General features: G+C 54.3%; 1 protein-coding gene and 1 long non-coding RNA gene across 6 annotated transcripts in view; one reads left to right on the top strand and one right to left on the bottom strand.

Moving 5' to 3' along the window:
* The window catches only part of FAIM2 (Fas apoptotic inhibitory molecule 2), a 33,701-nt gene continuing 18,516 nt past the window's right edge, over nucleotides 7,443-22,627 (top strand). The window contains exons 1-7 of the mRNA XM_003126120.5: nucleotides 7,443-8,033; nucleotides 11,747-11,942; nucleotides 14,346-14,449; nucleotides 14,882-14,946; nucleotides 15,658-15,711; nucleotides 21,649-21,699; nucleotides 22,034-22,073. Of these exons, the coding sequence (XP_003126168.5) occupies nucleotides 8,019-8,033; nucleotides 11,747-11,942; nucleotides 14,346-14,449; nucleotides 14,882-14,946; nucleotides 15,658-15,711; nucleotides 21,649-21,699; nucleotides 22,034-22,073 (525 nt within the window). The 5' untranslated portion in view covers nucleotides 7,443-8,018. The remainder of the gene's footprint in view (nucleotides 8,034-11,746; nucleotides 11,943-14,345; nucleotides 14,450-14,881; nucleotides 14,947-15,657; nucleotides 15,712-21,648; nucleotides 21,700-22,033; nucleotides 22,074-22,627) is intronic.
* LOC102167177 overlaps nucleotides 14,933-22,627 on the bottom strand; it is a 43,921-nt gene continuing 36,226 nt past the window's right edge. For 3 of the 5 annotated variants that reach the window (XR_002343939.1, XR_002343942.1, XR_002343943.1), the window contains one exon: nucleotides 20,324-20,726. This is a non-coding gene — a long non-coding RNA (uncharacterized LOC102167177). Of the gene's footprint in view, nucleotides 15,089-19,448; nucleotides 19,521-20,323; nucleotides 20,727-22,627 lie in introns of those variants that run through there. The other 2 variants (XR_002343940.1, XR_002343941.1) reach the window with 2 other exon arrangements.

Raw genomic sequence — 22,627 nt, 5'->3', positions numbered from 1 at the left:
TTCTTGTGCCTGTGAATACAGCTGCCCTGCCTGGATCAGCCTTCAACCTCACTCTCGGCTAGGCTATTTTGGAATTAAGCACAAACTTGGTGCCGCATATCTTCCTTCCTCCAAGCCTTTGTGTGCCATTCTCGTCTGCTGAAGGGCCTCCCTTCCTATTGCTGCTAACACTCTCTCCATCTGTTACATTTTACTCTTCTTTGTACATCAACTATGACAGAAAAAATAGAGTTCCCATCATGGCTCTGCGGTAACTAACCCGATTAATATCCATGAGGACGTGGGTTGGATCCCTGGCCTTGCTCAGTGGGTTAAAGATCTGGTGTTGCCATGAGCTGTGGTGTAGGTCACAGACTTGGTTTGGATCCCACGTTGCTGTGGCTGTGGCATAGGCCGGCAGCTACAGCTTCAATTTGACCCCTGGCCTGGGAACTGCCATATGCCGCAGGTATGGCCCTAAAAAAACAGAAAAGAAAAGAAAAGTCTTTTAAAAAAAATTGTACACTTCCAGATGCAGTTCAAAAACCACCTCCTACAATCCCTTCTGATCTCCCAACCAAGTATAATCACATCTCTTTCTGAACCTCCCACAACCATAGTGTTGATTACCATCCATGTACGGCTTTCTCTGAAGGATATTGGGGGACAAACAGATGTCTCTGCTCTACCTGACATTCTAGGACTTTTTAGTTCTTTTAAGTACCTGATACAAACTGGCGCTGCTCCAGCTTCTGAATGATGATGAAGATGGTGCCCGTTGTTAGCATGTGCAGTAGACTGCAAGTTTTTTTTTTTTTTTTTTTTTTTGGCTTTTTTGCTTTTTAGGGCCACGGATGTGGCATATGGAAGTTCCCAGGCTAGGGGTTGAACTGAAGCTTTAGCTGATGGCCTACACCACACCCGTTGCAACATGGGATCCAAGTCGCATCTACAACCTACACCATAGCTCATGGCAACGCCAAAGGCTGAATCCTTCATCCACTAAACGAGGCCAGGGATCAAATCCGCATCCTCTTGGCTACTAGTCAGATTCATTTCCCCTGAGCCATAAGTGGAACTCCCTGCAAGTTCTTTAAGGGCATAGATGTGTGTGCTGCAGCTATGTCTTCCTAGCACCCAGCACGGAGCTGGCACATAGTAAGTTCTTGCTAAATGGTCCGAAATGGTTGCTCGCAACAACTGCTCCCATTCTCCTGCCTACCGTGTCAGGCAGTGGGCTAAGCCTTTCCCATATGATGGCTCATCGAGTCCTCACAATCGCCCCAGGAAACAGTTATTAATACTTCCCACTTAAAAGTAAACCCCACAGGGCAGGGATTTGCTTCCTTTGTGTTCGCTGCTGTATACACATCAGATATAATAGGTCCTCAATAAACATTGGTTGAATGAGTGAATTAATTAATGGATAAGCTCGGAGAAGTTTAGTGACTTGCCTAGGATCATTCATGTTGTAAATGGCAAGGTCAGAATTTGCACCCAGATGGGTCAGATTCCAAAATCTGTATCATTATTAGTTTATGGGTGCACCCTCAGCATATGGAAGTTTCTGGGACTGTATCTGAACAACACCAGATCCTTAACCCACTGCGCCTGGCTGAGGATTGAACCCTTGCCTCTGCAGCAACCTGAGCCACTGCAGTTGGATTCCTAAACCACAGTGCCACAGCAGGAACTCCCAAAATCTGTATTCTTCACCACTGATCTCTGGCAGGTGGAAGAGATGGGGTGAGGACTGAAAGGATCAAGATACACACTCTTACCTTTAAAGGAGCTTTCCTAAAAGGAACGAAATAATGGCATTTTCAGCAACATGGATGGACCTAGAAATTATCACACCAAGCGAAGTCAGTCTGACAATGAGACATCAACATCAAATGCTATCACTCGCATGCGGAATCTGAAAAAAGGACACAATGAGCATCTTTGCAGAACAGATACTGACTCACAGACTTTGAAAAACTTATGGTTTCCAAAGGAGACAGTTTGGGGGGGGGGAATGCACTGGGGGTGTGGGATGGAAATCCTATAAAACTGGATTGTGATGGTCATTGTACAGCTGTGAATGTAATAAACTCATCGAGTAATAATAAAAAAAAATAAAGTAGCTTTCCATCTGGTGGAAAAGCAGAAATGTAGAAGCATAGCACACAGAACACAACAAGTGATCGTAATAACCAGTGACCCTTCCAGGAATCAGGGACAGGGACGGGGGGGGGGGATGGCACCCACACCAAGCCCCAGGGGAAGGAAATGACTTCTCAAGGGCCCCAACACTGCCCAGAGCAGCAGGAATGAGGTATCACACCATAAGCAACCCCCATGCTTATGGGAAGGAGGGTGATTCAGGGCGTTGGTGCCTGTCAAGCGCTTCAGGTCCCTGTGCTTCGCAGACTGTATCTAGGCGGAGGGGATGGGCAAAGTGTCCTGAGGTGAGGGGTGGGAGGCAGGAATGGACACCCCAGCCCAGAGGGGTTGTCCAACAAGGCTATGATTGGCCAGTACAGGAGGTCAGGTTCTTTACTATAGGGCTGCTGAGGGGGGTCGGGGGAGGTAGACAGGGCCCGTAAGGATAGCAAGGAGCAGGGTAGGAAGCCAGGGACCTGTTTCAAAATCTGTGGGAGGCAGCACAGCTGAGGTTCAGGTATCCCTTGGGGCGGGGCGGGGGGGGCGGCGCACACAGTGGTATGCCAGAGCTGCAGCCCAGCCCAAGAAACCTGCCTCTCTGAGCCACCCGGGCTCTAGGCCCTACCCTTGGGGGGCAGGTGCTGTTGCAGGCTGGGTGTGCAGATTTTTGGGAGCAGTGAGTGAGGATCTGGGGAAAGGTGCCTGGATAGCTCTGATTCGGCCCCCCTAGGAAGCCTGAGAACATCCCAACTCCTCCTCACACCCGTCTAAGTGTCGGCATGAGATCACTCTTGGGCTGAGGGTCCCCGAGCTGGGGTCACATTCATTCTTCTTACCTTGGTTCAGCCCCCAACGTGCCATGTAACTTTGGGTTAGTCACGCACCCTCTTTGGCCATTTGCTTCAAGGCTGTAAAATGAGAAGAGATGTCTCTGCCCATACCTCTGACCCCCTCCCCTTCCTGGCACTTGCCGAAAAAAGAGCTGGGTGCCAACCATGGCAGAACAAGGATTGGGCTGGGCTGCCACTGCCACGGTGTGGGCCTGAAAGGAGCAGCAAGGAAATGCCTGGGACCCCACCACCGCCAGCCCCGCCCCCGGCCCCACAATCTCCCCTGGTCCGGGGCATGGTCTTCGGATCTCTCCACATCCACCTTAACCTGGTGAAGACGGTAAGGGGGATTCTGGAAGGAGAAAATAACTTTCTTCTGTGCTGCTTACAATTCCCACTCCCCCCAACTCCCTGCCACTTTCCTCCTTGGCGCACCCTCCAGGGACATCCTCAAACAAATACTCTGTGATTCAGCCACCGTCTATATGCTAATGACCTGTGGCTGCGCAGTCCCCGTCAACTATACCGCTCAAGTCCCAGAGGCGGCAGGGCTGGGCTCCAGGGCAGGAAGGGAAGCAGCGGTCCCCACAAATTCAGTGCATGGTGCCCCCTGAGCTGTCTAAGGCCCTGCCGGGACCTCCAGTCGACTGCCTGCAGGACATCTCCACCCGGGGGTCCCGTGGGCACCACAAACTCACCCTGACCTCATCTGAATATGTCAACACCTTCCTCCATCCTAAATACAGCACCATTCTCCCAGGGACTCAGCCTCCAAAGCTCCATCTCTTCTGACGCCCCTTCACCCCTTAGCCTATATCTAGCCTCCTTCACAAGCCGCCTGCCTCTCCCCATCTTTTCTGCCCCTGGATCATTGTCTCTCTTTTTGTTTTTCTTATTTTTTTTTCAGCCACACCAGTGGCATATGGCAGTTCCCAAGCCAGGGATCAAATCTGAACCAGAGCTGAAACCTACACCACAGCTTTAGCAACACTGAATCCTTAACCCACTGCACTGGGCTGGGGATCAAACCAGCTTCTCCACAGAGACAGCCGGATCACTAGTCCACTGCGCCACAGCAGGAGGAAACCCTTGTTTCATTTTTAAATACTATATGCCTGGCTCTGCTCTAAGCACTTTACCAATCCTACCTCACAACCTTCTTTTTACAGCAGAGGAAACTGAGGCACAGAGAAGTGAAGGATCTCACCCCAGGTCTGGACTTGAGTCCAGGCAACCTGCTTTCAAGTCTAGGCTCCCAACCTCCATCATGAGAACTCTCCCAAAGTCTCTGCTCATCCTGGCACCTGAGTCTCTCCCTCATTCCGTCCTTCCCACACGTTGCTCACAGACCCCTTCTCCCGCCTTCTCTTTAAGAAAATGCTTTAGGAGTTCCTGTTGTAGCTCAGTGGGTTAAGGACCTGACTAGTATCCATGAGGATATGTCTTTGCTCCCAGGCCTCGATCAGTGGTTTAAGGATCCGGTGTTGCTGTGAGTTGTGGTGTAGGTTTGCATACGAGGCTCCAATCCCATGTTGCTGTGGCTGTGGCGTTGGCCAGCAGCTATAGCTCTGATTTGACTCCTAGCCTGGGAACCTCCATATGCTGCAGGTACAGCCCTCAAAAGAAAACAAAAGAAAGGAAGGAAAAGGCCTTAGGGACAAAAACGACTCCAGCAGTGTGGTCTTTCTGAAGCATGCCTTTAACATGTTAACATGAAAATCTTAAAGCCGCCCCGCCTCCTCTGGCTCCACTTCCCTACCTAGTGCCAACAGAATAAAGCACCCACCCGCCTCTGGGCTAGGGATTCAGGATGTGACTGTAACAAGCTCCCAGCTCCACTGGGGAGCCTCTTACTGTTCCCAGCTCCCCTGAGGCACCCCGTTCCTTTAGCCCTCTGCCAGCCCTGCTGTCCCCGCCCCTGCGCAGGGGTGAGATCCGAATGCGCCCGAATCCTTCCTCCTTAAAGAAAGGCTGCAGGTCTGACTCCTCTTGGAACCGTCAAAGCATCTACCACAGAGCCTCACACAGAGGAAGGCATGACACACTTGATAATAAATAACAGTAGAACTGAGCTGCTTTAGGAGAGAGGAAATTAATTATTTCATTAAACAACATTCGTGGAACCCCTAAGGCTAACAGCTTACTTACACAGAGAGCTTATTTTGTGCTGGAAAGGCTGTGAAACACTTTACATGCATTATCATTAAGCGTCTCTGCCATCTTCTGAGGTCAGCACTATCACTATTCCCCCATTTTACACGTGAGGAAACTGAGGCTCTGAGAGGGGCACTGCGTTGTCCAGAGTCACACAGCCTTCAGGTGGAGAAGCTGGGATCAGAACCGAGGCTGCCTGACTCTGAAGTCTGTGCTCTTGGCCACCAGACCTTACCGGCTCCAGAGGCCAGAGGAGCTCTAGACATATTCCAACGTCCAGGTGACATCCAAAGACTACCTAATAGTGACATACAAGTGACGTCAAGGTCATGGGGTCCAACATCTGAGAACCATCGGAGCAATGACAAAGTCAAGATGTCTGAGGAATCTAAGGATTGTGTATAATGTTGTACTTTACTCGTCCAAACATTTACCAAGCACCTACTTCAGCCATGCCAGGCACTATTTTAACCCCAGCGTGTAGAGCAAAAATGCCTCCTTTCATAGAGTTGATATTTCAGTGGGAGAGAGACCAAAAACTAAACAAAAAATATGTATCAGAAGAGACAATTGCCAGGGAAAAAAAATTAAGCTGGCTCAGGAAAAAGGGACAGCCCAACGAAATGGGTGGCACTACATTGGTGGCATTTGCATGTGTACAGGATCAAGAAGGACACCCCCCCCCATAAGGTGGTGCCTGAGCAGAACAGTGCAGTAAGTGGGAGAGTGAGCCAGCCAGCGATCTGTAGATATGCCAGGCAGAGGGCAGGGGAAGGGCAAGGCCCTGAGCTAAGCTTGACCCAGTCTAGGAACAGCCAAGAAGCCTAGGGCAGAGAGAAGGGGGAGAGAAGGAGCAGGTGAGAGTCACAAACACATGCAGATGCCAAGTCCTACATAAACGCAGCCTCTGTGTATCACTGCACGTCTGCGTTATAGTAATGGGATTCATTCATTCCACATGCCTGGCACAGTCCTCAGTCCTGCCAACACAAAAACTGCTGCAGACAGAATCTCTTAGAGTCTAACAGAGAAAAAGACAAACTCCACGGTGCCATGTGACAGCTGCTTTGTCAGGGTGCTATGACACCATGAAGAGAGCATCTAACCTGGACTAGGGGGCCAAGGAGGCCTCCTGGAGAAGATGGCCCTTGACCTGCCAAACAGAAGGAAGATGTCCCAGAACACAGATCCGGAGACGGAGGGGCAGGCAGAGCCTGGAATGCCAGGCAAAGCTCCAGCAGCAGTGTGGGGGGCGGGGGGGGGCAGCCTGAGGGAGGAAGGGATGAAGAATAATGATGGGACAGAGAGGGAGGGGGCTGAGGGAGGGGCTGGTAGGAGGGGCCGGGGGAGGGGGCTGACAGAGCCTCTGGACAGAGAGGCCCAGGTTTAAGTATGTGGGAAGTCCGTGGTTATGGAGTAGGAGGCACTGGATGAGTGGAGGTGGTTAAAAAAGACTAACAATTTACCTGCCAATCTAGGGCCCTGCTTTCTCATGGGTCATTAGGTAGGTCTAGCTGGGAGGTGACAGAGAAACAGAAGGTAGCGGGCCACCGCCACCTGCACCATCCTACAAGGTTCAGATCCTTCCCTTTAGGCAGCTCTTTGAGTCCTCAGCTAGGGGCAGCTCGAGACACTCTAGGAGATTCCTCAGTTAATAATAACTCCAATCCAACCCTGTGTGGTCTTCAATGCATTTCCACCACCATAGCCCTTGTGTCTTATAGTAAGTCTAGGACGAACAGAGCTCCACTGTTATCCTCCTTTCTGTAGAAGATGCCGCAGCTCAGAGAGGTCAAGGCTTAGCCAAGGTCACACAGCCAGTGGGTGACTCAACTGGACTTGAGCCTAGCTCTTGAGATGGCAAATCCCACAGCAACACTGCAGCAGCTGCGGAAAACAGGGCTTGGTGATGGCCAAGTACCAAGGACAAGCCTGGGGAGGGGGTGGGACCAGGTCCAGAATTGGGAGGAGATGGAGATGGGGTGGTGGAGGCTGAGAGGGGAGGCAGACAGGGAGCAGGGTGGTGGGTTGGAGGGGCTTTGAGACGGAACTAGAGGTCTCTCCAGGGAGACCCGGTAAAAGCCCAGGATTTTCAGTCCCAGCAGGATTGAAAAAAAAGAAATAGAAGCTGCATCTTCCCACACTTGTGTCTGTGTGACAAGGTAGGGAGGGGCCTCTTGCTCTATTTCACAGGTGAGAAAAGGAGGGAAGGAGAGGTGCCCGCCTGGCCTGCCCAAAGACCCACAGGAACTCAGGGCCCCGGGGCCCTGTAGGAAGCCGGGTGGGGTAGACAAGACATCAGAGACTTTTCCCACCCCCAGCTCAGATGACGAAATTGGGATGATGAGAGGGGACGTGAAGATGGAGACAGAAATCAGGGATGCATCCAAAGACGGAGGGGGAAAAAAGAGATACGGATGGCTCCTGGCAGTGGCAGAGATGTGGAGAGATCAGACCCTGACACCCAGCTCCAGTTACAGGCAGGCGGCATCAGCTGGTCAGGTGTCACCGAGCCCAGGCGCCTCCTCCCGCCGGCGCGGACCCATCCACTTGGCCAGTTCCGCAGCGCAGCGCTCCCTGGTCGCCCGGGTGAGGGTACCAGGGTGGAGGAGGCGGGAGGAGAGGGCGGTGCGCCTCCTCCTCCCCCCCTTCTCCTCCTCCTCTTCTCCCTCGTCCTCCTACGCTTGCAAATCCGCAGAGGCCTCAGCAGCAGCCTCCTTGCCCGCTCGGGGGCCCCCTCCTCCCTCCCCATACCCCCCCCCAAGCCTGGATGGTATGCTCCGGTCTGCCTGGCCCGGCTGCGGTGGATGTTGCTAGAACCCACGCGGAGAAAGGAAGAGACGCAGGCAGGCTGCGGTGACCCAAGCGGCCGCCCCTGCCTCAGGGACCCCTTCCCCGAGAGACGGCACCATGACCCAGGGAAAGGTACTGGCATCTCCCCCGCCTGCACCATCCTCCCTCCTCTGGTTCCCCCGACTCCCTGTCCTCCAAAGCAAGCTCTCTGGACCACTGAAAGCATCCTCCCATGGCTCCTGTGCCAAGGTCCTCTGTGGTCCTTGCTGAAGTCAGAGGACCAGAAGGCCCATTTCAAGGAATGGGTTGTAGCCTCTTTCTGCCCATTAGGCTCACCTCTCCTCCCATCTACCTTCCACCTTGAGCTTTGGCATCACAGGGCCCTCCCCAGATACCCAGGTCCCCTTAAAGGAGTTAGCCTAGGTGCCTGGTGTGTGTGAGTGTGTGTGTGTGTGTGTGTGTGTGTGTATGTATGTACCCACGCTTGTGCCCCAGCTGTGAGGGGCACTCCCAGTAGGGCACCCCCCTGTCTGTCTGATCCCAACTGCAACCACACTATGCTCATCTTCCACACACTCCACATACCACCCCCCCACCCAATGCCCTGTCATTATCCCATATCTGAATACATCCCCTGTGGTTGACGGGGTTACTATGACAACCCTGCTTCAGGATGTTCTAAATTTTGTTTTTGTTTTGGCCGGACACGGGACTGGATAAAATGTCTTCTCCCTATCTCTCTTTCCTCTCTCTCTCTCTTTTTTTCCTCCAATTTTAGGTCTGAATTGCAGGGGAGGGGCTGGAGCAGAGACTTGGCTGGCCTAGTGGGGTTATGTAACATCAACAGCCTGTGGAATTATACAACCACCAGGGCCTGGGGCAGAGGGGGAGGGTCCTCTGGCCTTCTGCTTGGGGGTGCTAAGGATTGGGCAGAGAAAACAGAAAAGGGACCTCCCCTCCACTCCCCCTTCTTTTCTCTGAAAGGAACCTCGAGCCAATGGCATCTTTCCTGGGCTCCCAGACCCTCCTTTCCCTGTTTTTAAAGCTCATCAGGCCTCAAAATGATGTCATTGGGTGATACCACCTTCCGCCATCGGGCAGACTTCACTTGGGAATGCCGGATGTGTGTGTGTCTGTGGGGAGCAGTGCCCAGGAGACTCTGGGTGGGTGGGTGGGGGTGCTAGTCAGCAGAGGGGGTGCTGCGGAGGAGGACCAGCTTTGGGTAGGGCTGAAGGTAGAGGGAGTAACCCTTCTCCCAGGCACAAGCCCTGGATCTGGGCTCAGAGGACCTGGTTGTTAGGGGGGCTGGAATGGATTTTCCTGGGCAGGACCCTTCTGGTCTGGGTGATGCAGGGGGTCGGGGAGTAGAAGGGAAGCAGATGAGCCAGCCTCCTCTCCCACAGGCCTGGTTTCCAAGGCCCTTGTCTGAGGATGCTGGGGTTGGGGGTGGGCGATGTTCACTGTGATGAAATTGCAGGGCTTCCCCCTCTGTGGCTTCTCTCCCTCCATTTCCCATCCCCGCTTCTGCCAGTCCCTTTGCTGACGCTGCCTCCTGTCCTGGGGTGAATATATTGCCCCTGCCTCCTCTGCTTCTCACCCCTTAGCTGGCTCCCAGGCTTTCTGGTGATGGAAAAGACCCCTCCAGTTCAGTGGTCCTCAGGGCTGGATGGAAGCAGAGACCTCGCAGTGCTTGTCACTCTCCGGGCTGCCTCACTAGACATGCCCCACAGAGCTGAAACTCCACAGTCTTCCTCCATGGCCCTGCAGGTGTAACACCTTCTTTTTGAAACCAGACCTAAACCCCGTTTGTTTTCTGAGGTTCAGTCCCATTGGTGCTGTTTCGGTTTTCATCCTCTTCTCTGGCGGCCTCCTTAGGCCATCCCAGCCCTATCCTCTCACCAAAGCTAAATTCACACCTTGTGGGGCCGGGGGCATATCTGAGTATAAAGAGACTTGCATTTTCAACCTGCTGTGGGCCTCAATTTCCACGTCTATAAGATGGAGGAAGGGTCTGAACTAGGAGTTTTCCCATCCATCAGTGACAGTCTGTGATTCTGGTCTGATTTAGGGGACGGGCTGAGGTTCCAACAGGATGGGGCTGAAAGGAGACCCATAGCCACTCCCCCACCCAGTAGCCCCCATTCCTCTGCCTCTTTGTTCCCTTTCCTCCCCCTTTTCTGTTTCCCTGCTTGGTCATGTCCAGCCCAGCAGAAGGAGGCTGGTCCCAGTGGACCGTGCCTGGGGCTCTGCAGCCCAGGGGACCATGTGTGGGTCTGAGTCATTCTTCCCTCATTTAGAAACAGGGGTCCAGGAGTTCCCACTTGGCCCCTCGGCTCAGAAGGTTAAGGACCCAATGTTGTCTTTGTGAAGATGCAGGCTTGATCTCTGGCCTCGCGTAGTGGATTAAGGATCCGGCATTGCCAAAGACTGCAGCATAGGTCACGGATATAGCTCCGATCCAGTCTTGCCGTGGCTGTGGCATAAGCTGCAGCTGCAGCTCCAGTTCAGCCCCTGGCCTGGGAACTTCCATGTGCCACAGGTGTGGCTGTAAAAAAGAAAAAAGAAAAAAGAAAAAAAAAAAAAAAGAAAGAAAAACAAGGGTCAGAACACCACGAGTAGCAGAGATTAACTGAGACTACCTTTCATTCAATAATATTTTGCAGGGCCCCTCTGTGCCAGGCTTTTCCCTGGACCCCAGGGAAACAGTGGAACTATATCAAGCCAGCCTCTGCCTTGGGAACAGTGACTGCCAATGGTGGGCTCACCTAAGAAATTTCTCCTTCCTCAGTTCTTATCCCAGCTCCAGTGTGCACCCCTGGCCAGCCTTGACCCTCCTACAGCTCAGTTTTCCCATCCGTAAAATAGGGAGATTCTTTTTTTTTTTCCTTTTAGGGCCACACCCGCAGCACATGGAGGTTCCCAGGCTAGGGATCAAATTGCAGCTCCAGCTGCTGGCCTACACCACAGCCACAGCAATGCAGGATCCAAGCCACATCTGTGAACTACCACAGCTCACGGCAATGCCAGATCCTTAACCCACTGAGCTAGGCCAGGGATCAAACATGCAACCTCATAGTTCCTAGTCGTATTCGTTTCCGCTGTGCCACAACAGGGACTTGGAGATTCTCTTTTTTTCCAGATTGATTGGTGTGTAACTGACAGTTCAAAAGCGTATGCCGTTTTCTATATTTTGACATACATATATACTTTGTGAAATGATCACCATAATGAAGCTAGTTAACTCATCACTTCACAGAGGTACTTTTTTTTTTTTTTTCTTTTTTTGATTTGGTTTTGTGGCAAGAACACTTATGATCCACTCTCTCAGCAAATTTCAAGTACACAATGCAGTATTGTTAACTATAGTCACCACGGGGCATATTAGATCTCCAGAACTTTTTCATTGTGTAGAACTGAAACTTTGTACCCGCTTCCTTGACTAGTAAGTATCTCCCCATTTCTCCCCACCTCCCCCACGCCCCCCACCTCTGGCAGTCACCATTCTACTCTATGCTTCTATGAATTTGACTATTTTAGATTCTCCATATAAGCAAGATCCTGCAGTTTTTAATCTTTCTCTGTCTGCCTTATTTCACTCAGCATAATGTTCTCTGGGTTCACCCATGTTGTTGCAAATAACAGGGTTTCCTTCTTTTTTAAGGCTGAGTAGTACTCCATTGTATATATACCCCACATAAAATAGGGAGATTCGTGTGTGCCCCCCGCCACCCTTCCTAGTGCAGGAAAAAGTACCCATGGAAGCTCCAGAAATTGAGGGGCTAGTGAGGAGGACTTGGAAGACACCCTTTCCCTGGTGACTGTCTTTCTCTGCCTCTGTTCTGCAGCTCTCTGTGGCTAACAAGGCCCCCGGGACAGAGGGGCAGCAGCAGGCGAATGGTGAGAAGAAGGAGGCTCCAGCAGTGCCCTCAGCCCCGCCTTCCTATGAGGAGGCCACTTCCGGGGAGGGCCTGAAGGCAGGAGCCTTTCCTCCAGCCCCGCCGGCTGTGCCTCTCCACCCCAGCTGGGCCTACGTGGACCCTAGTAAGTCTCTCTGCTCCTGGGGGCTGGCACATTGGGGGTATGGTGGGCCCAGATGGAAAACCTGGATAGGAGGAAGTTGCCCAGAAACAGGTGCACTGTGTGGTCATTGTACAAGACCTGATGTCAAGGGTTTAGGATCTGGAGGTCTATTCTGAGGGTAGGTCAAGGAGAACTCTGTGGAAAAGGAAAGATATGGTGTCTGCAGTCATGGTTCTTTTAGATGAGGAAGAGGGGCTTTTTTCCCAAGTCACCAAGCCAGGGCAAAAAGAGGGGACAGATGGGGGAGAAAAGCCAGGGCCTAATCTAGAGAAAAGGGATGCAGAGAAGGGGTGGGAGAGGTCAGACAGTATGAGCCTGCAGCTGACCTTGGCCTTGGCTGGAGTTGGCTTCCTGAGAGTGAGGGCGCAGGGTGCTTACATGTGGGCTGATCTGAATCCTTAGGAGGGACATGTCCCCATGGAGGCCCAGGGTTGCTGGGGACTGGGGGCCTGAGGATCCACTTCGCTCTCCTTGTCTCACTCCCCTTCCTCAGGCCTTAACTGGGGGCAGGAGAGCATGATGTGTGGAAGGCATGAGGATAGGAGCCTCAGTGTCCCTTTTGGCTCGGCCCAGCTCATAGGCAGACCCACCCAGGCTGATGCCAGCTCCTTGCAGACTAAGGATCGCTTCTGGTGGGGGGACTCTGTTAGGTGGAGCAGCCTGTGGGGACTTCACCTCCAGGCTGGGGACATACAGCTGCCCACAAGCTCTAAGGACATCTTCCTTGGTCCCTTTAGCTTCCCCCAGCAGCCCCCTCGACCCCCTCCCCCACCTTCTCAACCCCCCACCCCGACCCGCAGCAGAATTCTAGAAGGTTTCCCAGGGACAATGCCTTAGACAGAGTCTCAACTCACGACGGGCAGCTACCATGGTCCGCACCTCCCACCACAAAGCCCCTCGGCCCCGACCCAAGCAGACCCACTCTACCGTGACCTACTGGAGTGCCTTCGAAGGTCTGGTGTTCATGGGAGCCCTCCCCGCCGCCCTTGACAGCCACAGAACTGCTTTTTCTCCCCTTTCCCCCTCCTCTGTGGCCTGGCCCTTTGGGCTTTGGTGGAGGATGTAGACAGAACACGCAGGAGTGAAGGATGTGAAGTTTAGGGTCTCCAAGCCCCAGGCTGGCAGTGGGTCCACCTCCCTCCCCCTTCCTCATTATCCCGTATCCTGAACCAACCTGGCAGTCAGGGAAGACTTCCTGGAGGAAGGGGTATCCACATGGAGTCCTGAAGGATAGCATGTGTTATCTCGGTGAAGAGGTGGGGAAATGAGGGTCCAAGGCTGAAAGAAAGAATGTGTAGAGGCCCAGAGGCGGGGGAACACACTGCTGAAAAAAATATAGTCAGGATGGAAAAAAAGTGGAAGGGAGTAGTGGGCGGTGGGGCTGGAGGGCTCATAGAAGGCTGAGGAGGCCCAGTTAAGGAACTTGAACTTGAGTGAAGGCAGTGGGGGGCCATTAATGAGCCTGAAGCAGGGCAGTGGCGAGGTCAGCTTCGGAAGACAACAACGGAGGCTGTTGCTGTGGAGGGGAAGGTGACAAGAACTGGCAGGAACCGTGGGGGAGAAGAGACTGGACACATTTGAGGCCTTAGGAATGGCCCAGACGAGCGATGGAAGAGAGAAACTTTTATCTCGTTTCATCCTCATGAGGTGGCCCATATCGCAGAAAAGACTCAGAGAAGGCTGGCGACCTGCTTAAGGTCACACAGCTTGTCAGCCTTGAGGAGGAAAAGTGCATGTTAGCCTGTGGAGCGCATGCTCTCTGAAAGCCTGAGTTCTGGGATCAGGACCCAAAACTTCCTCCCCACACACACCCCACTTCTTGCCCTTGTCCTGACTTTATTTCCCCACCAGTCTCCCCCACCCCCATCCCTGGTCACCGACTGGAGTACCAGCAGGTCCACCCAACCAGCGGGTCCCCAGTTCCCACCCCAAGAGCCTCAGAGCAAGCCAGGGTAGAACCTTTGACCCCGGAATGTGCAAAGTGGCCTTGGGAGAGTGGCTGTCCCTCTCTGATTCTTAGGCACAAGGGAGGAGGCGGGGGGGGGGGGACCCAAGAGGAAAAGGTCCCATTTGGGTGGCAGAGCTCCGCCCCTGGAAGCCCTCGCCAGGGGTGGTGGGGGTGGAGAAAGGGGGATGGTAGTTCATTCTCAGGACTCAGAAGAGGAAAGATGAGAGGCAGCCTGGGAGAGATGTGGGATCTCTGGGGGATGGGGGGTGGGAGGGTGGGGGTTGAGAATGGGGCTGGAGAGAAAGGCTTCGCCTGGACCAGAAAGCCAGTCTGACAAAAGGCAGCTCTGAGCAGGTGGCCTTTGGGGGCGGTGTTTGTGTGTAGAGGCTCTCATGGGCTCCCCCCTGCCCACCCAGGCAGCGGCTCCAGCTATGAGAGCGGTTTCCCTGCTGGAGACCATGAGCTCTTCACCACCTTCAGCTGGGACGACCAGAAAGTTCGCCGAGTCTTCATCAGAAAGGTAAGAGCCTCCCCCAGCTCTCCAGGACTGGGAGGCTGGGCGGGGGGAGCCCCTTGAGAAGCCCCTGGCCCAGCCCTCTGCCCAGAGACCATCCCTCTCCCTGTCTCTTGTGATCCCAGCGGATGGCACCTACCAGGAAGTGCTTCCTTAGGTTTGACCCCACTGCTCCCTGCTGTGCCTGAACACGTGGTCTCCTCTCTCCAGATCCCATGGGCGTGGGTTCTGGAGCATCTTTGCTCCCCTTTCACCTTGTCCTGGATTCATTCCAGTGACCCTCTAAGAAGAAGGGTGGAGGGCACAGGATGCAGGTCTGGAGGGGAGATGGAGTCTCTGGGGAAGCTGGGGGTCTCCCTGAACCTTGCTGGGGGCCTAAGCCTCCCTGGCCTCCAACAAGGCCCCCCAGGCTGAGCGGAACCCCCTCCCACCCCCCAGGTCTATACCATTCTGTTGATCCAGCTGCTGGTGACCTTGGGTGTTGTGGCTCTCTTCACCTTCTGGTGAGTCGACCATGTGGACCAGCACGTCCCAGGGTGGTGGGGCCAGGCCTCGGGTGGTAGGGGTCCAGGATCACTCTGTTCTTGGAATGTTTGCCTGAAGATGTCTGTGCAGGACAGCGGCCCCCGCCGCACTGGGAGGAACCTTAGTGCACACAGAAGGGTCCTCTATCAGGCAGCGGCAGCCCCCATGCTTTCTGGGCCGGCAGGTGTCTGTGAGGCGGCCATTCTTCTCAGATACACCAGCCCCACACCCAGGCACATCTATGTCTCAACCTGAGACTGGGGCCAGGGGTCCCTCAGCTGCCAGGGGTGTGGTCCCTCCTTTCTTCTTCTCAAGTTCTGTGAACTGGGAAGGGGGAGGCAGGTGCAGAAGTTGAACCAAGAGGTTGACAGAGGGAGTTCCTGTTGTGGCTCAGGGGTAATGAACCCAACTAGTATCCATGGGAATGCAGGTTTGATCCCTGGCCTCGTTCAGTGGGTTAAGGATCTGGCATTGCCACGAGCTGTGGTGTAGGTCACAGACGCAGCTTGGATCCTGCGTTGCTGTGGCTGTGGCTGTGGCACAGGCCAGTGGCTGCAGCTCCAATTCAGCCCCTAGCCTGGGAACGTCCATATGCTGCAGCTTTGGTCCTAAACAGCAAAAAAAAAAAAAAAAAAAAAAAAGACAGAGACAGGGTGAATTCTGATTCTGTCTCCCTCCCTTCTCTGCAGTGATCCCGTGAAGGACTATGTCCAGGCCAACCCAGGCTGGTACTGGGCATCCTAGTGAGTATACCCCAAGCCCCTTCCCAGAGCACCCTTGGTGGCACAAGGGGGAAATCTCTGCTGGCAGAATCCCAGCCCGTGGCCCCTTCCCACCCCGTAGGAACTATCCTCACAAGAGCATGGCCAAAAGGGCCCTTCTGGGTGTTTTGATCTGAGGGGGAGGGGAGGAGATGGGCGTTGGTTCCGGCACCTGCACAAGGAGGGAAGGGTGGGGCTGGGGTCACGGCTGGAGAGACCTAGACCTTGGCCCCGAGGAGAAGGGGCCCTGGAACACTTTGGCCCACACTAATGATACTGTTGCTACTCTTATTAACATAGTTGTTATTAGTGCTTACGAATTATTAATCATAATAGCTACCACTTATGAAGTGCCTAATAAGGGCTGGGCATTGTTCTGTGTGCTCCATGTACAGTGTTGCACTCACTCCTCCAATCTACTGGGTATGATTACCTCAGAAAACTAAGGCTCAGAGAGGTTGAGTAATTTGCCCAAGGTCACACAGGGAGGCAGTGGTGGAGCTGAGATTCAAACCCAAGATTCAAGTTGAGGCTCGCACTCTTAATCCCTCTGCTGGGCAGATTCCTTTCCTCCCCAGCACCCAGCTCCTGCTTGTCCTATACTCTTGAATGTGTTAGCTTGAGAGAAGCTTATTCTGACTCTCCTATGTGGGCAGTTAAGGAGTCACTCTGGATAACTCTAGGCCAGACCACCCCTAAGCTCAGAACAGAACTACCGTCACCTGGAGTTCCCATTGTGGTGCAGTGGAAAGGAATCTGACTAGGAACCATGAGGTTGTGGGTTCGATCCCTGGCCTCGCTCAGTGGGATAAGGATCTGGTGTTGCCGTGAGCTGTGGCGTAGTCTGACAGCTGTAGCTCCGATTAGACCATAGGCCACGGGTGAGGCCCAAAAAGACAAAAAAAAAAAAAAAAAAAAAAAGAACTACTGTCACCAAAGTCTCCCTCAGCATCCACAGCGAGCCCAGCTGGGAACTGGGGCTGCCCAGGAGGCCTCTGCGAGGGAAGGTGGCGGGCAGCACAAGGCAGTCTGTGAAAGAGCAGTGTTCAGAGGAGGGGAGCCCCCAGGCCACATCAAAGGGTGCACCTCAAAGGATGGGCCCAAGTTCCCATTGTGGCTCAGCAGTAACGAACCTGACTAGTATTCATGAGGATGTGGGTTCGATCCCTGGCCTCACTCAGTGGGTTAAGGATCTGGCTTTGCCGTGAGCTGCAGTGTACATCGCAGATGCGGCTTGGATCTGGTGGCTGTGGCTGTGGCTGTGGTGTAGGCGGGCAGCTACAGCTCCTATTTGACCCTTAGGCTGGGAAGTTCCATGTGCTGCTGGTGGGGCCCTAAAAAGAAAAAAAAAAAAAAAGAATGGGCCAAGAGGACTGGGGACTGGCATGGCCTAAGCAAGAGAGGAAATTAGGGACTGGCTGGCAGGGCGCTGGAAGGCCCCACAGAGGGCATCCAGAGAGCAGTGGGGCCTTCTGGCACTAATGGCCACCCAGCCCGTTCCTGGGTGGGCACCATGGCTGTCCCAGCCCATTCCTGGGTGGGGAATCCCAGAGTGGGGCTCGAGTTAACACAAGCCAGCCAGAGGCAGACAGGAAGGAGGCGTCTAGACCTCTGGGGCCCCTCAGAGGAGTGGAGGAGTCGGGGGGTGGCTCAGGCAAGTTGGGGTCCCAGGGGAGAAGACATTCACACCCAGAGCCTTTCTTAAGGCACAGGACCAAGGGCCTGTCTGCAGACCGGACAGGGAGGCTGGCGTCTTGGGGATCTAGGGACATTGTAGGGAAAGCTAATGAGGCCCCAGGGACAGCCTCCTGGGCCAGCCCACACGGCAGGTTGGCATGGCTCCCGGCACGTCAGCACCGCCTGGCAGCCTGTGCGCCTGGAGACCTTGGGAATGGAGTCTCCAGGCTCCTGTGGGAGGGTCTTTGGGACCCTGTGCCCTAAGCAGGTGGTGGCAGGGGGACAGAGCAGGAATAAGTAGGCTCAGGAGGTGGAGGCAGAGTCCGCCCCCACCGAGGGTGGACGTGAGACTCTGACCTCCGAACGTGAGATTCAGCATCCTCCCTCCTCCCCATCTCCTGGCAGAGGACCGGGATGCTGTCCACAGCTCAGGCTGGGTGGGGGTGGAGAGAAGTCGGAAGTAGGCGGGGACGCTTTTCATGGGGTGTCACAAAGACTTAAAAGTTGCTTGGGAATTCAGTTCACCACCAGGATGCTGCCCTGTCCTCCAGAAAGCCAGCCTGTTGCTCTGGCCCTCTCTCCCCTCTCCCCCCATCCATCCCACTCCCTGAATCTGCCCTGGGTCCGAGCCCTAGTGGATCTCATCTCCTCTGAATACGAAGCCCTTAACAGCAAGAAGAACAAAGCAGATCTTTTTCTACGCGTGAAGCACTGTGCTGTGTGAATTGCAGGTGTTTTTCATCTGCTCCTTAACAACCCTCTGTGCAGATACTATTACTATCCCCATTTTATAGATGAGGCAATTGAGGCCGAGAGAGAAGGTGTTGCTTCCTAAGCAGTGGAGCTGGGACTGAAGCCTGTCTTTCCGACGGCAGAGCTTGCGTTCTTCCCCTCTATGCTCTGCGCACCCTCCCACCCCCCCGTAGCGGGGGACCGGTCCCAGAGCAGGATAAGTTGGGGGGAGGTGATGCTGGCCTCCTGAGCCTCACGCCTCTGATGCTCTGTAAACAGACCATGGCTCCAGCCCAGGCCCTAGGGCCCAGGCTCTGACAAGCAAGTCCATCTTTCTCTCTTTTCCTCTGACTCATTCTCTGCTCCCTGGGATGGCAGCCTTCCAGTACCCCCCCAGCCCCCACTTTCTCCAGGCCCAGTCATCTCCCTCAGTGGGCTCTTGCCCTATTGTCTGATTGCTCCCTCTGAGCCTTGGCAACAGGAACTTCGGGCCTCCCTGCGGTGGGGAGGAGTGAGGGCTGTGGGGTGGCGTCGGGGGGAGACCCGGCAGAGGAGGAAAAGTAGGAGACCAGAGCTGGGGGAGGTGGGTCCGAGCCTCCTCAGGAAGCTGTCAGTCAGCGGGTTCTAATTATCATAATAACTCCCATCCTCAAGCCCCAACACCTGAGCCAGGCCCTGGGCTCAAGGCTCACAGTGCATTCTCTCATTCAGTCCTCTGTGCAGCCCAGTGAGTTGGTACCAGTGTTCCCGCTTTGCAAAGCAGGAGCCTGGGGCTCTGTGTTCAAGGGCACATGACAGTGGTGGCAGAGCTGGGATGTGAGTGGCAGGGTCAGGCTCCCAAGCTGCACCCAATGCTCCACGTACTCCATCCCTCTGCCCTTCCTCCTGACCACTCGTCTTGAGGGTTGAGGCGCTGTGGACCAGAGAGAAACAAAAGGCTGGGCCCTGCCCTCAGGAAGCTTCAGGTCTGGCCAGGGAGACAGGCCCCACACCCAGGATATGAATAGACAAGGGTATGATTATTATCATTATTGTTGAAGTGACTGACCAGTGACTCAAAGGAGATCAAAAGAGAGCAAATGCTGGGGTGTTTCTTAACAAGTGGGGCAGGACGACTCCACTGCCCCTCACAGGGCAGGATGTCTTGCAGTCCTGGCCCTGGCACTGAGAACCCCTCCATCACTGCGACAACAGTGACACATCATTTGGGAACCAGTGAAGAATGAGAAAGGGTGAGGATGAGTGGCTCTGTTCGCCAAATCCAATAGGCTTGCCTCAACCCCTACATTCCCTGTGTTTTCATATCTCACCTTCGATATTTGAAGATCACCTAGCCTAAGCCAGGCCCAGGGTTAGAGGACAGGTCGCTCCAGATGCTGCACCTGGATGGGGGTCAGATGAGCAGACCTGAGAGGTGTGGGGTGCAGGCTTCGGTGGAGGACTGCCCCTGGTGCACAGAGGAAGCCCCTTCACCTCGGCCCCAGGCATCCTTGCCAGCTGGTCCTTCCCAGCAGGGGCAGAGCGTGGAGGGGCACTGTGAGGAGGCAGAGGGCGATGAGAAGGTAGAATGGAGGGGCGGAGTGCGTGAGGGATGGGCTGGAGAGGTCGGCGGGGGTGGATCTTGCAGGGCATTGCCAAGTGTTCGGAATTTTAAACAGAAGGGTCACATGATCAGACCTGCCTGTACCTTGGAGAGTGGAAGGCAGGGCTGGAGACAGGAAGACTGGAGAGAAAGAAGTGGCCTGACCTAAGAGGGTGGTAGTGGGAATGGAGAGAAGGGGACAGATTCAAGAGCTGACTGGGTAGCAACAGGTCCAGGTGGTTAGTTGGGCATGACATGGTGGGAGGCAAGGCTGACCGAGGTCATTGGTTGGGTGACTTGGAGGCTGCATGACATCCTCTGCAATGGGGGATGAGGGAACTGCGACGAGGGCAAGTTCGGCTCTAACCTGCTTGCAGCCTTTGGCACCTTTCTGAACAGCCATGTCTGCCCAGTAGGCAGTTGGTTACTCAGGTCTGAGGTGGAGAAGGATATTCTGGATCAGAGGAGTTCTTGTCATGGCTCAGTGGTTAATGAATCTGACTAGCATCCATGAGGACGTAGGTTCAATCCCTGGCCTCGCTCAGTGGGTTAAGGATCTGGCATTGCCGTGAGCTGTGGTGTAAGTCGCAGACCTGGCTCAGATCTGGTGTTAGTGTGGCTGTGGCAGAGGCTGGCAGCTGCAGCTCCAATTCAGCCCCTAGCTTGGGAACCTCCATGTACCCCATGTGCAGCCCTAAAAAAGAAAAGAAGAAAAGAAATGGCCAAGGAGGTTTGTGAGGGAGAAGATGTAGCAGCAGGATGGTGTCAGTAACAGAGATGGCAGGGCAGTGGAGGGTGGGGGGCCAGAGGCTGGGGGGATTAGCCTGGGATGGGAAGAGGGACAGGGAGGGCACATAGATGCATGACGTGACATTTGCAGGTGGCAGGCAGGGAGCCAGGGGAGCCCTACCTCCTCTCAGATCTTTCTGGGACGCATCAGGCCAGACCAGGCAGGAGACCAAGGCAGCCTGGGACGTTTGCAGATGGAGGAGGTCGGTCAGCACTGCTGTTGTGGGGGGTGGGAGAGAGAACAGAGGAGGGGGATGGGGGAGGAGGACAGGCGCCATGTTGAGAGCACACTGGGAGCTGGTGTTGGCACCAGTCTAGTAGGCATGAGCATGCCCTGCCCTTGGGTCCTCAGCCCTCATCTCCCACCTCCTGGCCTGGCCTCCACCTCCACTGCTCCCCAGAAAATCCTCAATTCCTCAACCTCTATCTCTGGGTGACACCCAAGCTTCCTGCCAGTCTCCGGATGGACACAGTCACTTGACCCAGAAATTCATGCCACAGGTACTTCTTGCTGTGCCACACGCTGGCAGGACAGACAAGATCATTACAGGTAGCGACAGGGCCAGGGAAGGCCTAAAGGAGTCACTGTGGGGTAGTGGTTATAAGCTAGGACTCTGGAGCCAGAGTGCCTGGGTTCTAATCCTGCCTCTGTCATGGGGTAGCTGCACAACCTTGGACAAGTCACCTGGCCTCCCTGTACCTCAGTTATAAAGCGAAGAACATGCTTCATAGAGAAGATACAAGGGTCATTTTAGTTAATGTTCATGAAGCACGCGGCACCCTGCCTGGCACACAGAGAACACTGTATGTCAGCTTTTTTTTTTTTTTTTTTTTAAGTAATATTGTCTGGGGGGAACCACTTTGGATAAGGTGCTTAGCGAGCCCTTGGCATCCAAGATTCAGTGTTTCTAGAAGTAGGCTCATCTTATTCCCCTTCCTCTCTTTTGGAAGTGGACCACCGCCCTACCCACTGCAAGGTTCTAGGATGATCGTGGGCTTCACCAACCCCCATCCCTGTCCCTCAGACCCTGCTCGGTGCCCTGTGGGCAGGGGTGGCAGAGGGTGGAATGAGCAGGGGTCTGGGTGGAGGGGCCTCAGCGAGAACTAGCTGACTCACCCATCCATCCGTCTCTCATCAGCGCTGTATTCTTTGCGACCTACCTGACCCTGGCCTGCTGCTCTGGACCCAGGTATGATGATGGCCTGAGGGGCAGCTTGTGGGAACATGAGCAGGATCTTGGAAGTTCTGGGCCCAGTCCTGCCTGCCTCCAGTGCTATGCACCCCTAAGAGGGCCCCATCCTTCTCTGGGCTCCATCAAGCAGGCCTGTCCCTCCCTCCTACTTGGCACCTGGGTGGGGGGAGAGTGCATGGACAGATGGGGGCACATGGGGATGTGGCTGAAGGAAGAGGTTCCAAGGAATGGGGGTGAATAGGCGAGAAAGAGCCCTCTGTGCAGTGGTGACCCAGCCTGTGCTGCTGGCACCCTCTCCACTCACCTCTGAACTCGGTGGCTTGCCTTTCAGGAGGCATTTCCCCTGGAATCTGATCCTGCTGACCATCTTTGTAAGTTATGTGGGGGTGTCTGGGGACAGATGCTGAGTGGGGATGGAGGGCAGAGACATGGAAAGTGGGCTTCGAGGGCTAGGAGTTGGGGACAGCCAAAGTGAGGTCACTGGGGGAAGCAGGGGTGTTTTCACCCCACTGTTTCCACAGAGACATCCCATCTTTCCTTTCCAAATGGGCTTCTCTCCCCACTCCATCCACTCTCTCTCTCTTTCCATTGTGACTTTGTGTTTAAGATGTTTGGGGAATCCTAGGGCTATGGATAACAGGGAGGGGGTGTCTCAGGAAGAGGGCAGAGCAAGACTGCAAAAGAAAGAAGGGGCCAGGGAGTTCCCATCGTGGCTCAGCAGTAACAAACCCGACTGTATCCATGAGGATGCAGGTTCAATCCCTGGCCTTGCTTAGTGGGTTAAGGGATCTGTGAGCTGTGAGCTGTGGTGTAGGTCACAGATGTGGCTCAGACCCCACATTGCTGTGGCTGTGGTATAGGCTGGTAGCTGTAGCTCTGATTCGACCCCTAGCCTGAGAACTTCCATACACCTCAAGTGTGGCCC

Source organism: Sus scrofa, chromosome 5, assembly GCF_000003025.6.
Source record: "Sus scrofa isolate TJ Tabasco breed Duroc chromosome 5, Sscrofa11.1, whole genome shotgun sequence".
In the NCBI taxonomy this organism is placed as follows: domain Eukaryota; kingdom Metazoa; phylum Chordata; class Mammalia; order Artiodactyla; family Suidae; genus Sus; species Sus scrofa.
Note: the sequence above shows the minus strand (reverse complement) of the source record. Positions and strands in the feature narration are given on the sequence as shown.